Raw genomic sequence first — 14,171 nt, forward strand, 5'->3', positions numbered from 1 at the left:
GGGGGAGATGGGAGGGGGGGAGAATGGGAGGGGGGATAGGAGGGGGAGATGGGAGGGGGGGAGAATGGGAGGGGGGAGAATGGGAGGGGAGAAGGGAGGGGGAAGAAGGGAGGGGGGAGAATGGGAGGGGGGAGATGGGAAGGGGAAGATGGGAGGGGAAGAATGGGAGGAGGGAGAGGCCAGACCAACAGCCGAGATTAGAGGAAAGATGAGAACTGATTTTGGCTCCGTGAAAAAGAATCTCAGGGTTGTATGTGATGTCGTGTATGTACTCTGACAAGAAATCAGAAGCAAGAGGAAGGAGAAGGGAAGAGAGGGAGAGAGGAGGGAAGAGAGGGAGGGAGGAAGGAAGAGAGGGAGGGAGGAGGGGAGAGAGAGGAGGGAAGAGAGGGAATGAGGGAGGAGAGAGGGAGGGCGAAGGGAAGAGAGGGAGGGAGGAGGGGAGGGAGGAGAGTAGAGAAGGAGGAAGAAGGGAAGAGAGGGTGGGAGGAGGGGAGGGAGGAGAGTAGAAGGAGGAAGAAGGGAAGAGAGGGTGGGAGGAGGGAAGAGAGGGAAGAAGGGAAGAGAGGGAGGGAGGAGGGAACAGAGGGAGGAGAAGGGAAGAGAGGGAGGGAGGAGGGAAGAGTGGGAAGGAGATAAGAGTGGGAGGGAGGAAGGAAGAGTGGGAGGGAGAAGGGGAGGAGAAGGGAAGAGAGGGAGGGAGAAGGGAAGAGAGGGAATGAGGGAGGAGGGAAGAGAGAGGGAGGAGGGAAGAGAAAGTAAGGGAGGAGGGAAGAGAGAGAGGGAGGGTGAATGGAAGAGAGAGATGAGAGGGAGGGAGGGAGGGAGAAAGGAAGAGAGAGAGGGAAGGAGGAGACCAGAACAGGAGCACTGGATGCACCCACAGTGCTGGAGGAGCTCAGTAAGTCACGCAGCACCCATAGGAGCAGAGGATTGGAAGTGATAGGTGAAAGGGGTAAAACACGAGAGTCTGCGGACACCGTGGTTGAAGTAAAAACAAAGCTGGAGAAACTCAGCAAGTCAAACAGCGTGCTTTATATAGCAAAGAGACCACTGTTCTGGGCCTGAGCCTGGTGGAGGGGCACAGGCAAGCATAAAGCTGAGAACAGCAGGGATTGAGGATGGGAAGCAGTAATCGCACAGAATGCCCTTTGGAGAGCGTTGGAGAACTTCAGGGTAGGCATCCCCCTAAGAATGTCCCTCAGTTTTGCAGCAGATGGGAGGTCATGGGCAGAGGAAAAGCTCAGCAGGGCATGCAGCATCCAGAGGAAGATCACAGGAGCAGAAATAGGCCATTCAGCCCATTGAGTCCACCCCACCATTCAATCTTGAGCTGACCCATTTCCCCCCTCAGCCCCACTGCCCAGCCTTCTCCCCAGAACCTCTGATGCCCTGACTAATGAAGAATCTGCCAATCTCTGCCTTAAATATACCCAATGACCCAGCCTCAACATCTATCCATGGCAACAAATCCCACAGATTCACCACCCTCTGGCTGAGTTCCTCTGCATCTCTGTTCTAAGTGGACGTCCTCAATCCTGAAGTTGTGCCTCTTGTCCCAGACTCTCCCACCGTGGGGACAACCTTTCTACATTTACTCTGTCCACGCCTTTCAACATTGAAATGTTTCAATGAGACCACCTCATTCTCCTAAATTCCAATGAGTCCAGGCCAAGAGCTGTCAAATGGTCCTTGTATGATAACCCTTTCATTCCTAGAATCATCTTTGTGAACCTCCTCTGGACCCTCTCCAACATCAGCACGTCCTTCCTTAAATGAGGAGCCCAAAACTGCTCACAATCTCCACATGAGGCCTCCCCAGGGCCTTATAAACCCTCAACATCACATCCCTGCTCTTAGATTCTATTCGTCTTGAAGTGAACGCCAGCATTCATTACAAGATGTACAGGAGTAGATACTCAAAATCTTTTTTCACGTGCTGAGGGTATGGAGAAACAAGAGGGCGCAGGTGTCAGGTGAGGGGAAGGAGTGAGTTTTTTTTACATAGAGAATGGTTGATATCTGAAACTCACTACCAGAGAAAGTGGTGGAACCAGGTACAATCACGGCCTTTAAACAGAATTTAGACAATTAATTTGCATGGTACAGAAGAATCCGGGGACAATGAGGGCAAATGGGATCGGTGTAGATGGGCAAACCTATCCTCATGCACGTGCTGGGCCAAAGGGCCTGGTTTTGTGCTAAACCACACTCTGCAGCGCTTTCTCCCCAGATGCTGAATCATTTCCTTATTTAAATATTTTAAAATTAGACACTCAGCACGGTAACAGGTTGGTGCCACACAATTAACAGACAACCTACAAGATTATGAAGGGTGGGAGGAAATGGGAGCACATGGAGGAAGCCCACAGCGACACGGGGAGAACGCACAAACTCCTTACAGACGGCGCCAGATTGGAACCCGGGTCGCTGATGGTGTAATAGTTTGCCGAATGACTCCTTTGGGGCACAAGCACTCACCGCTCATTGTGTTCAAGCCCACTGCAGGTTCCCAGGCTGGTCCCCATGCACCATTCCAGGACCAAGACCCTGATCTCACACTGACCCGCCCACTAATTATAAGTGGCTGCAAGTGGAAAGGATTCAGCTCCACCTCCTCTCTGACAATAAAACCCATCGAGTCTCCCCCGCTATTTAATCACGAGTTGTTCCACTTTTCAACTCACTTGCCTTCCCCTCATAATCTTTAATAGTCTGGAAAAATGGGCTGGAAAATGGCTGATGGAATTTAATGCAGACAAGTGTGAGGTGTTGCATTTTGGAAGGACAAACAAAGAAAGGACGTACACGGTAAATGGTCGGGCACTGAGGAGTGGAGTAGAACAGAGGGATCTGGGAATACAGATACATAATTCCCTGAAAGTGGTGTCACAGGTGGACAGGGTTGTAAAGAGAGCTTTTTAGCATCTTGGCCTTCATAAATCAAAGTATTGAGTCCAGGAGTTGGGATGTTATGGTCAAGTTGTATAAGACATTGATGAGGCCTAATTTGGAGGAATGTGTGCAGATTTGGTCACCTGCAAGAAAGATATCAATAAGATAGAAAGAGGCAGAGAAGGCTTTCTAGTTAGGATGTTGGCTGGACTTCAGGAACTGAGTTGCAGTGAAAGGTTAAACAGGATAGGACTTTATTCCCTGGAGTGTAGAAGAATGAGGGGAGGATTGATAGAGGTACAGGTACTCCCCAACTTACGACCGAACTACAACACAATCCTCTTGTTTAATTCAGTATCTTGGAATAGACACGTCGTAATTGCGTACTTACCTTGTTAGTTGGCATCCGGGGTCTGTAGGTTGGGTGTGGCCATTTTGAATCCTGTGCTCATGCGCGGGTCTTTGGTTGGTGCATGCGCAAGAGTTAAGCGCCGTAATGATATTGCATGTGCCAACCGAAGACTCGCGCATGAACACAGGATTCAAAATTACCACACCCAGCCTAGACTCCTTCTTGAACACCAACTAACAAGGTAAGTACGCACATTTTGGCTCTGACATGCCCCTGTTATAGTTGGTCGAATAGAACATAAACCACATAAAATGTATATTTTTTCTTTATTATTTTTATAGAAATTTTCGGTCATATGTGCAATGGACGCAAGTCGGATAGGTCGCCAGTCAGAGAGTACCTGTACTTAAAATTACAAGGGGGGGCAGACGGAGTCAATGTAGGTCGGCTTTTTCCACTGAGGGTGGGTGAGATACAAACCAGAGGACATGGGTTAAGGGTGAAAGGGGAAAAATTTAGGGGGAACTTCTTCACACAGAGAGGGTTGGGGGTGTGGAACGAACTGCCAGCTGAAGTGGTGAATACAGGATCAACTTTAACATTTAAGAGGAATTTGGACAGGTCCATGGATGGGAGAGTGTGGAGTGCTATGGACTGGGTACAGGTCAGAGGGATGAGGCAGAATGATAATTTGGTACAGACTAGAAGGGCCTGTTTTATGTGCTGCAATGTTCAATGGTTCTAATCAAGAACCTATCGATCTCTGCCTCAAATATGCCCAATGACCCGACCTCCACAACTGCCTGTGGCAAAGAAGTCTACAGATTCACCACCCTCTGGCTGAAGAAATTCCTTCCCATCTCTGCTCTAAGCAGACATCCTTCCATCCGGAAGTCGTGTCCTCTTGTCCCAGATCTCCCTACATGGAAAACAACCTTTCCACATCTACTCTGTCCATGCCTTTCAACTGTGGTTGAACAGATTTGGTTGAAGGGCCTTCGATTTTTAAATGGCAGGCTATTAGCTGAGATCCTGAGTTGGGATTTGCCAAGCTAAGTCGTGGGGGGGGTTTAGATTCTGGTTAGTTCTGGCCCCCAGGCTGGGCTGGGAGACCTGCATTTACAGCCCCACCCCTCACTCTCTCCGGGCGTTGTGGATAACATAAGACGCAGGGAGCTACTAAACAGCCCAGCACTTCTGCAGAGGAGACATTTCAACTGCAATGGCCACGCATGGAGGCAGGTGATTAAAGGTGAGGCAAAAATAATGCCCCCATCCCATAAAGTTTGCCTCAACTTTGGAAAACGTGGTGTCTCCCTGCTCGAGGCAACGAGCGCCCTGTCTACTCCGTTGTCCCCACGATGGCTCCGTCTGGTTGACCTCGCCCAGACGCCTGCCACGGGTTGCGAGGTGACAGCCACTGGTCCTGCCAATGCATCACGCTCTCCACTGCTCTGCGCTCCGAGTTCAGCGGCTCTCGCTTGGATCACTTACGCCCCTGGCCCAAACGTCGACAGCCCCACGTCCCGTGAGAGTGTCTCTAAAACCTCCGGAACGACCCGAAGAACTTGGGAATGAATTTGGACGATTTCTTCCTGTCAGATCCGTCTACGTTGTGTCCCTCGGAGTTCAGCGCCTCGTCCTTCTTGTAGAAGACCTCAAAGCGACTGTACACCCGCCTCTCCTTGCGGAAACTGTCCATCTTCTTGATCAGGGGGTCCGTGAGATCGGGGACCCTGCCTTTACCTTTGCCGTCCTCGCAGAGCTTCTTCTCCGTGCCAGCTTGATCCGCGCCGGCGGCAGCTTTGGCTGGGGCTGTGGCCACGGGTCCATCCACCTCGCCGGCCGGGGGAGGCTGCGGCTTGCTGCTCTCAGCTCGGTTCTTCTGGCTGTTGGCCGAGATCTGCTCCAGGATGACCTTGGTGTCGTCCCGAAGGTTGCTGCTGTATAGGATGTTGGAGGTGGTGCTGGAATAGCGGCCGCCCTGGGCCGCTGGCACTGCCTTGGCCGGGGGTGAGTGGAGGGGAGATCTGTGCAGCTTGTCCTCGCCCTCGCCGTGACTGCCCCTCGCCACTCGCTCAGGGCCCTTCTCGTTGTCGGTGGCGGTAGAGCGCAGGCCGGGGGCCGGGCCGACGGGCGCCTTGCCTTCCCCAGGGAGGTTGGGAACGACCTTGGGCACGGATGGGGACGGGGACAGGGCCGCCTCCACTCCTGCCCCTTCCTCCTGCACCGAGTTCAGCCCTCCAGCAGGAGCGTGTAGCCGGGCGCTGGCTGAACCGTCCGCTGACACTCCTGGCGGGGACGCGGCGAGGGGCCGCTTGTGATCTTCAGCCATCCCCGAGGGCTGGCTCAGGGTCTCTCTGGGGGCACTCACGGTCTCGGGCTGGGGTCCTGCGGGCGGGGAAGGGATGGGGTCTGTCTCGGGTGCTGGTGGGCTCGGCTTGGCAGGCAGCTCGGGGCCCGGCTGCGTTTCCAGAGATCTGGGCTGGCGCTGCCCCATCTTACTCAGCACGTCCTGGACCTTCCTGCTGAGCTGCAGCTCCAGCTTGGACCTATCTCTGGGCACGTCCAGGCCAGGCTTTGCCTGCGGCTTGACAGGTTCTGGTGCCAGGAGCGGCGGAGCGGACTGGCCTGGGCCGCTTTGGATGGCTGCCTCCGGCCGCTGGGGTGCACTGCTCTGGCCGGTCTCCTCCGCCGGCTCCATGGCCGCCGGAGCCTCCTGCTCCTCTCCTTCCTTCACGGCACTCGGCAGCTGCTCGCGGATGCTCAGGACCCTCCTCTCCTTGTGCGAGGCGTGCTGCTCGAGTTTGGACGAGTTGAAGATCAGCGACGACCTCAGCCTGGAGCCCCGGTGCTGCAGGAGGTTGAACTTGCCACGCAAGGAAGCGTGCCTCACCAGCCTTCCCGGCTGTTCCCCCTCGGCTGACTGGCCGTCGGCAGAGTCCCGCGGGAACTTGTAAAGCTCCAGGCGCTTGTAACTGGAGAACTGGGAGGGCTCCCGGGCTGCCGGAGCCCCGCAATCAGCCTCTTCATTGCCCGAATCCACAGGGGGCTCGCTGGTGCCGGGCTGCTCCGTGTCCCTGCCGGGCAGGCCGATGTGGTCACCCAAGTAGGAGCCCAGCCTCCACGTCCTCAGCCCCAGCTTGGTGGGTTGATCGTCAGCCTTGCGCCCCAGACCCGACTCCTGGAAGGGTCCCTTGGGGTCCACCACTTGCTTCTGCGTGGGTGATTTTTGGCACGTGTATGTCTGCCCAATGCTGGGGCGCTTCGGCACGCTTCCCCCCAGCCTCCCACCGCTTCCTCGCTCCAGCTCGCTGGAGCCCAGCCTCACCTCCTTGGAGGTGTTGGATGGCTCGTAGGTTGCCAGTGGCGGCTGCAGTGGATAACCAGACAGGAAGATGTCCTCGAAGTTCCTCGGCTCAAACTGGCGTCGCGAGTGCTGCGAGGAGTCGTCGTCCAGCTGCAAATCTTCCCGGCTGCGCCTGAAGCGGTCGAAGGGCCGGTGCTTGCTGTGGAAGGAGTGGAAGCGCTCCCTCACCAGCCCCACCTCCAGCTTGTCGCGGAACAGGTGCTCAGAGCGGGCATCCAGTTCGTCGTACCGCTCCGTCATGCGGCCGTACCGATGCTCCCAGGGGTCGCATGCCTCCATCGTGCCCTCCGCGTAACTTCGCCTCTTGCACGAGTTCATCTCCATCCGCTTGGCCCGGAGAATGGAGCTGGAGGAGGGGTCAAACGGCATGTACCCTCGGAAGGGCGGACCCTCCTTCAGCCTCCTGTCCTCGCCGTCCTGCCTGAAGACGCGGGGGTAGTGGTCGGGGTCCGACTCCACCCAGGAGACGCTGGAGTGCTGGGACAGGACATCCTCCGGAGGTCGGAAGCTGCGGCCTGGCTGAGGGCGAGTCCTGCGGAAACTCGGATAGGGGGTCACTCCGTAATAGTTGTCCATGGCCGGCGCCAGGTTCTCCACGCCGGGAAGCGGGTGCGACTGGGCGTAAAGGATGCGGAATTCCTCGTCGAAGATGGCCACAAGTTCGCCCTGAAAGCGCTGCACGATACTCCGGTGGATCTTCTCGAAGGACCACATGAAGCTGTGGGAGAGGAGGCAAAAGCAGTCAGTGGGCACGAGAAGTTGGGGGCACAGGGACGGGCGCAGAGTCGGGGGCACCGGGACAGGCACAGAGTCAGGGGGCACCGGGAAGGGCACAGAGTCAGGGGACATCGGGACGGGCATGGAGTCGGAGGCACCAGTCCACATGCAGGCCCAGAGCTCATCTCATTGCATAGACCACAATCAAACGTGAGAAAGCACCATTCCCTCTCCTCATCCCACTGACCAGTCTGATACATGGAGGGAATGATCAGTCTCACCATCGCTGGTGGGGGCAGTCAGTCTCACCGTCACCGGAGGTGGGGGCAGTCAGTCTTACCATCGTTGGGTGCGGTCAGTCTCACCATCGTTGGGTGCGGTCAGTCTCACCATCGCTGTGTGCGGTCAGTCTCACCATCTCTGGGTGCAGTCAGTCTCACCATCTCTGGTTGGGGAAGTCAGTCACACTGTCGCCGGGTGGTGGGGGTGGGGGTCAGTCTCACCGTTACCAGGAGGGGGTGGGAAGGGGACGGGAAACACCAGTGTCCTTCCTGCCTTCCAATCATTCATTCCCAGCACAGAGAACATTGCATGGGAAGCAGCGAGGGTCCCAATGGGTCCATCGAGGTGCCACTCACAGAGTGGCCGGTGAAGCAGGAGATGGGGGTGAATCTGGATGATGACACTAAGATTGGAGGCATTGTGGACAGTGAGGAAGGTTTTCAAACCTTCCAGAGGGATCAGGACCAGTTGGAAACATGGACTGAAAAATGGCCGAGGGAATTTAATGCAGACAAGTGTGAGGTGTTGCATTTTGGAAGGACAAACCAAGAAAGGACGTACACGGTAAATGGTCGGTCACTGAGGAGTGCGGTAGAACAGAGGGATCTGGGAATACAGATACATAATTCCCTGAAAGTGGTGTCACAGGTGGACAGGGTTGTAAAGAGGGTTTTTATCATATAGGCCTTCATAAATCAAAGTATTGAGTACAGGAGCTGGGATGTTATATTAAAGCTGTACAAGACATTGGTGAGGCCAAATTTGGAACATTGTGGGTGGTTTTGGTCACCTAACGACAGGAAAGATATCAATAGATAGAAAGAGTGCAGAGAAAATTTAGTAGGATGTTCTGTGTGTGTTGTTTTGTGTGTAATTAAGAACTAAATTTCTCAGTCTGCAATGCACGTGGTTGGCAGAAACTGGGAATGGGATATGACGGGAATCGTGGGCGTTGTTGCGGGAAGTTGGTTGAAGCAACTCAAGGAAAATAAAGTCGGTTAAGTGTTAAACCCGCATAAAGTTGTTCTTGAAAGAACAAGCATAACGTGGCATCAGAATTATCTGAGTAAGTAAGAGAAGATAATAGTTTGCAAGCATGGATAAGTTAAGTCGTCCCACACAGATACAGTTTACCGGTAATCTAGCCGATAATTGAAAACACTTCAAACAGAGATTCAACATTTATTTAGAAGCTGGTGGAGTTGGAGAGACTGATGGAAAACAGAAAGCATCTATGTTTCTGCACGTGATGGGTGAAGAGGCCTTGGACATCTGTAATGGTTTTCAAATTGATGAGACAGCTTTCACATTAAGCTCTCTAATGACAAAATTTGAGGAGTATTTTGTTCCAAGATGTCATGTTTGAGAAGTTCAAATTTTTCTCCTGTGACCCGAAACAAAGTGCGAGCATTGACCAAAGGTAAATTAGGTGGCATTGTATAAATTTACATGGAAATATGCGTTAGGTGGACTTCAGTTACCACATTTTCAAAATTATTATGAAGCGGCCCAGTTGAAGTTTATTAGTAGGTTGATGGATCTAGATCAACCTCCTAGCTGGGCTGAGGTGGAAATGACGTGCATTTCTGAAGTCGAGGTACATGAATTTATATTTCATTGGAACTTGAATTTGTTACAGGAATATAATATGCCAGTATTGAAACATTTGTTAAAGATCTGGATTAAAAAAATAGGGTTTTGGGATCAAAAGATAAATTATCAATTTTAACCCCATTGTATAATAACCAACTTGTTTCTTTTTCAATGTTTAATAATTATTTGAAGAGTTGGGATCTTAAAGGTATAAAGACAATACAGGATTGTTTTGAAGAGGGACAATTTCTTTCTTTTAATCAATTGAGAGAGAGATTTGATCTATCTATAAATTCTTTGTTTGTGTATTACCAACTTAGTAAAGGATAATTGTGGTAGAGAGATGAATTTACCTACTTTGTCGAGATTTGAGTCTTTGATTTCCTCTGTACCAAAGAAGGGTTCATTTTGGTTCTATACAATTTATTACAAGATAATATGGATAAACTGGATTGGAATAAATCTAAACTTAAATGGGAAAGTGATTTAGTGTTTATTTTTCCTGAAGATGATTGGGCGGATATGTGTCAGGACAATGTAATTAAGTTGACAAATGTAAGGTATGGAATGGTTAATTATAATTTTTTATATCAATTATATTTGATTCTGGAGAAACTAAAAAACTATGAATTTAGTAATTTAGAGTTATGTTTTAGATGTGATTCATGTATGGGAACTTTTTTACATGTTGTTTGGACTTGTGTTAAAGTTCAACCGTTCTGGCAAGGAATTAAAGTAGTTTTGGAAAAATTGTATAGCCTTACATTACCATTAGACCCAACGATCTTCTTGCTGGGGAATTTGATTTCAATTAGGGGATTGGGTTTGGATAAAATTCAAATTGCTTTTGTACGTTTGGTGTTAATCAGTAGCGTGTAAATGTGTTGCGAGTACTTGGAAAGACAATACAGAGATTAATAAACCACGTTGGCAAAATGAATTGAAAACTTGTACTGTTATGGAAAAAAATTACTTATAATTTACATGATAATTATTCCTTTTTTGTTAGCAAATGGTCTCCGTATTTAGAATATGTTCAATTGTTCTTAACACATAATTTTTTTTGTATATAATTTATATTTTTGCCTCCCCTTAAGGGAACTGGCTGAAGGGGTGGGAGGGTGGGTCTGGGGTTTTTCTTTTATTGTATATTTTAGGGGAGTTTTTGAGGATTTTTTTGTTTTTGTAAAATTAATTTTTGACGATTATTGGATTATATGTTATGTTTTTTCTATCTTTAAATAAAGTTTGAAAAAAAAGTGATAAGTTAAAGTGTGATTTTGTTTTCATGTTTAAGGATATTTAAAAGCAACTTTTGTTTTAGTAACCATTTGTCTTGTCGAATATCAATTGCTGCTGTGTTTTGGGGTCCCCTGGGCACGTAACACAGTGAAATTAAAAGTGACTGGCTACACTAGAGAGAACGTTCCAATAAAAAGGGGCTGTCTGGTCACCTTCAAACACAAAGGGCAGCATCTAAAGTAAGTCACAGCTACTGATTGAGAGTGCCCAATATTAGGTCCTCATGTATGCAAAGAGCTCAACCTGGTGAAAAGAATTTTCATTGTGACTTCACAGATTGGAAGAAAGGAAAACTACACTGGAGAACCAATGACTTTAATGTTCAGAGAGAATTAACCTCATTACATGACATAAATGGCAAATTGGAAAATGAGTTGGTAAATAAGGATGCCTTCTTGCAATGTCTGGAACTTGCTGAACAGAGACTGCAGCACACAATGAAGCGACCTGAAATGTTAGTAGAAGTAGAAGCTGGATCTACCCAGCGAATTGAAGCTCTGACAAAGGGTGAAGTGCGGCGTGGCAGCACAGAAGAACAATTGAGACATTTAGAGAATCAGGAAGTGCAAAGGGCCCAACAGAGAGAGAAAATGAATGAAAAACACAATGTGACTGTCCGACACAGTGGACAGATTGTGAACAGAGTATCTAAAAGAATGGCTGCATTAGAGGATAATAATGTATCGATACATTTTTCTTTGGCTTGGCTTCGCGGACGAAGATTTATGGAGGGGGTAAATGTCCACGTCAGCTGCAGGCTCGTTTGTGGCTGACAAGTCCGATGCGGGACAGGCAGACACGGTTGCAGCGGCTGCAGGGGAAAATTGGTTGGTTGGGGTTGGGTTTTTCCTCCTTTGCCTTTTGTCAGTGAGGTGGGCTCTGCGGTCTTCTTCAAAGGAGGTTGCTGCCCGCCAAACTGTGAGGCGCCAAGATGCACGGTTTGAGGCGATATCAGCCCACTGGCGGTGGTCAATGTGGCAGGCACCAAGAGATTTCTTTAGGCAGTCCTTGTACCTTTTCTTTGGTGCACCTCTGTCACGGTGGCCAGTGGAGAGCTCGCCATATAACACGATCTTGGGAAGGCGATGGTCCTCCATTCTGGAGATGTGACCCATCCAGCGCAGCTGGATCTTCAGCAGCGTGGACTCGATGCTGTCGACCTCTGCCATCTCGAGTACTTCGACGTTAGGGATGAAAGCGCTCCAATGGATGTTGAGGATGGAGCGGAGACAACGCTGGTGGAAGCGTTCTAGGAGCCGTAGGTGATGCCGGTAGAGGACCCATGATTCGGAGCCGAACAGGAGTGTGGGTATGACAACGGCTCTGTATACGCTTATCTTTGTGAGGTTTTTCAGTTGGTTGTTTTTCCAGACTCTTTTGTGTAGTCTTCCAAAGGCGCTATTTGCCTTGGCGAGTCTGTTGTCTATCTCATTGTCGATCCTTGCATCTGATGAAATGGTGCAGCCGAGATAGGTAAACTGGTTGACCGTTTTGAGTTTTATGTGCCCGATGGAGATGTGGGGGGGCTGGTAGTCATGGTGGGGAGCTGGCTGATGGAGGACCTCAGTTTTCTTCAGGCTGACTTCCAGGCCAAACATTTTGGCAGTTTCCGCAAAGCAGGACGTCAAGCGCTGAAGAGCTGGCTCTGAATGGGCAACTAAAGCGGCATCGTCTGCAAAGAGTAGTTCACGGACAAGTTTCTCTTGTGTCTTGGTACATTTAACTCTTACGAAAACAACTTGAAGAAGTTTCTTCATGATGGGGAATTGGAAAATGCAAACCACCTTCTTTCACCTGCAAAGATTATAAGGAGCCGCCACATTTTGAGAAGAGGAACTGGCAGCCATGTTGCCCACTGCAGCAGCTATGGCCAAGATTATGAAGCTCACAGAGTTGTATCATGGATACACTGAAGCCCAAGATCAATTGCAATTGGCAAAACAAAAATAAGAGAGTGGATGAATATTTGGGTGAAATTGTGGAAGAGGTGGAGATGAAAGCTCTGCTTCTGAAGTGCCAGTGTGAAAAAATCTGTGCCCAATCTCAGCTAAATTAGAAGATGCCATGAGGAAAATTCACTGAATGAGGAGAATGTGCTTCATTGCTCAACAGGGAGAATCAGATATACAAATTGCAAGTGTCAGATCTTTAACAGCAGAATAGGGGGCTTTCGATGGAACTGGAAGATGCACGAGGAGATCATATTTTACGGGAAGATGAAGTTAGTTTTGCTGATGTAAGCGGTTCCTCTGGTTTCTCAGCAACTGGAGCTATCGTGAGATGGAGGAACTGCATCAGCCAAAACAACAGCTACTGGTGGCTGTTCATGAACTTGCTGACAAACAGGAACCTCCTCTCGGATTTTGGAACTTCAGCTGAATCTCGCGGACGACCTGAAAGAACTTGGACAACTTTGTGAAGCCAGAAGACATCAAACTCAACTGGTGGAAAGAGTCCAACCATGGAATGTAGATACTTCTGTTACGTAGATTGTGCGTGTGGTTGTGTATTTTTTTTTAAGTTGAAAGATGTGTTATTATGCATGTAAATCAGAACCACATTTCCCAGCATGCAAAGCACATAGTTGGGCGGGAAACCAGAAGTGGTGTATGATGTTGGGAGTCGCGGACGATGTCGCTGGAAGTTGGCTGAAGCAGTTCCAGGCAAATAAAGTCGGTTAGGTGTTAAACACACGCAAAGATGTTCTTGAAAGAACCAGCATAACAGCCTGGACTTCAGGAACTGAGTTTCAGGGAAAGGTAGAACAGGTTAGGACTTTATTCCCTGGGGTATAGAAGAATGAGGGAAGATTTGATGGAGGTATTTAAAATTAAGAGGGGGATAGACAGAGTAAATGTAGATCAGCTTTTTCCACTGAGGGTGGGTGAGATACAAACCAGAGGTCATAGGTTAAAGATGAAAGGTTTAGAGGGAACTTCTTCACACAGAGAGTGGTGGGTGTGTGGAACGAGCTGCCAGCTGAAGTGGTGAACGTGGGCTCAATTTTAACAATTAAGAAGAATTTGGGCAGGTACATGGTTGGGTCAGGTATGGAGAGACATGGTTGGGACAGGTAATGGAAGGACATGGTTGGGACAGGTAATGGAGGGAAATGGTTGGGACAGGTAATGGAAGGACATGGATGCGACAAGTAATGGAGGGTCATGGTTGGAACAGGAATGGAGGGACATGGTTGGAACAGGTAATGGAGGGACATGGATGGGACAAGAATGGAGGGACATGGTTGGGACAGGTATGGAGGGATATGGTTGGGACAGGTAATGGAGGGACATGGTTCGGACAGGTAATGCAGGGACATGGTTGGGACAGGAATGGAGGGACATGAATGGGACAAGAAATGGAGGGACATGGTTGGAACAGGAATGGAGGGACATGGTTGGGACAGGTAATGGAGGGACATGGTTGGGACAGGTAATGGAGGGACATGGTTGGGACAGGTAATGGAGGGATATGGTCGGGGCAGATAATGGAGGGACTTGGTTGGGACAGGAATGAAAGTAATGGAGGGACATGGACTGGTACAGACTAGAAGGGCCCTGTATCTGTGCTGTCATGTCCCATGGTAATCAAAATATAAAAAAATACCGAGGAGATTTACAAGAATGTTGCCTGGACTTGAAAACTTGAGTTCATGGAAAG

General features: G+C 49.7%; 2 protein-coding genes across 2 annotated transcripts in view; one reads left to right on the forward strand and one right to left on the reverse strand.

Annotated features, from left to right (window-relative positions):
• The window catches only part of LOC138752005 (fucolectin-like), a 258,819-nt gene that overhangs the window by 9,130 nt on the left and 235,518 nt on the right, over nucleotides 1-14,171 (forward strand). The window lies entirely within an intron of this gene.
• fam83hb (family with sequence similarity 83 member Hb) overlaps nucleotides 893-14,171 on the reverse strand; it is a 110,224-nt gene continuing 96,945 nt past the window's right edge. The window contains exon 5 of the mRNA XM_069915147.1: nucleotides 893-7,335. Within this exon, the coding sequence (XP_069771248.1) occupies nucleotides 4,788-7,335 (2,548 nt within the window). The 3' untranslated portion in view covers nucleotides 893-4,787. The remainder of the gene's footprint in view (nucleotides 7,336-14,171) is intronic.

Source organism: Narcine bancroftii, chromosome 1 (assembly GCF_036971445.1).
Source record: "Narcine bancroftii isolate sNarBan1 chromosome 1, sNarBan1.hap1, whole genome shotgun sequence".
Taxonomy (NCBI): Eukaryota; Metazoa; Chordata; class Chondrichthyes; order Torpediniformes; family Narcinidae; genus Narcine; species Narcine bancroftii.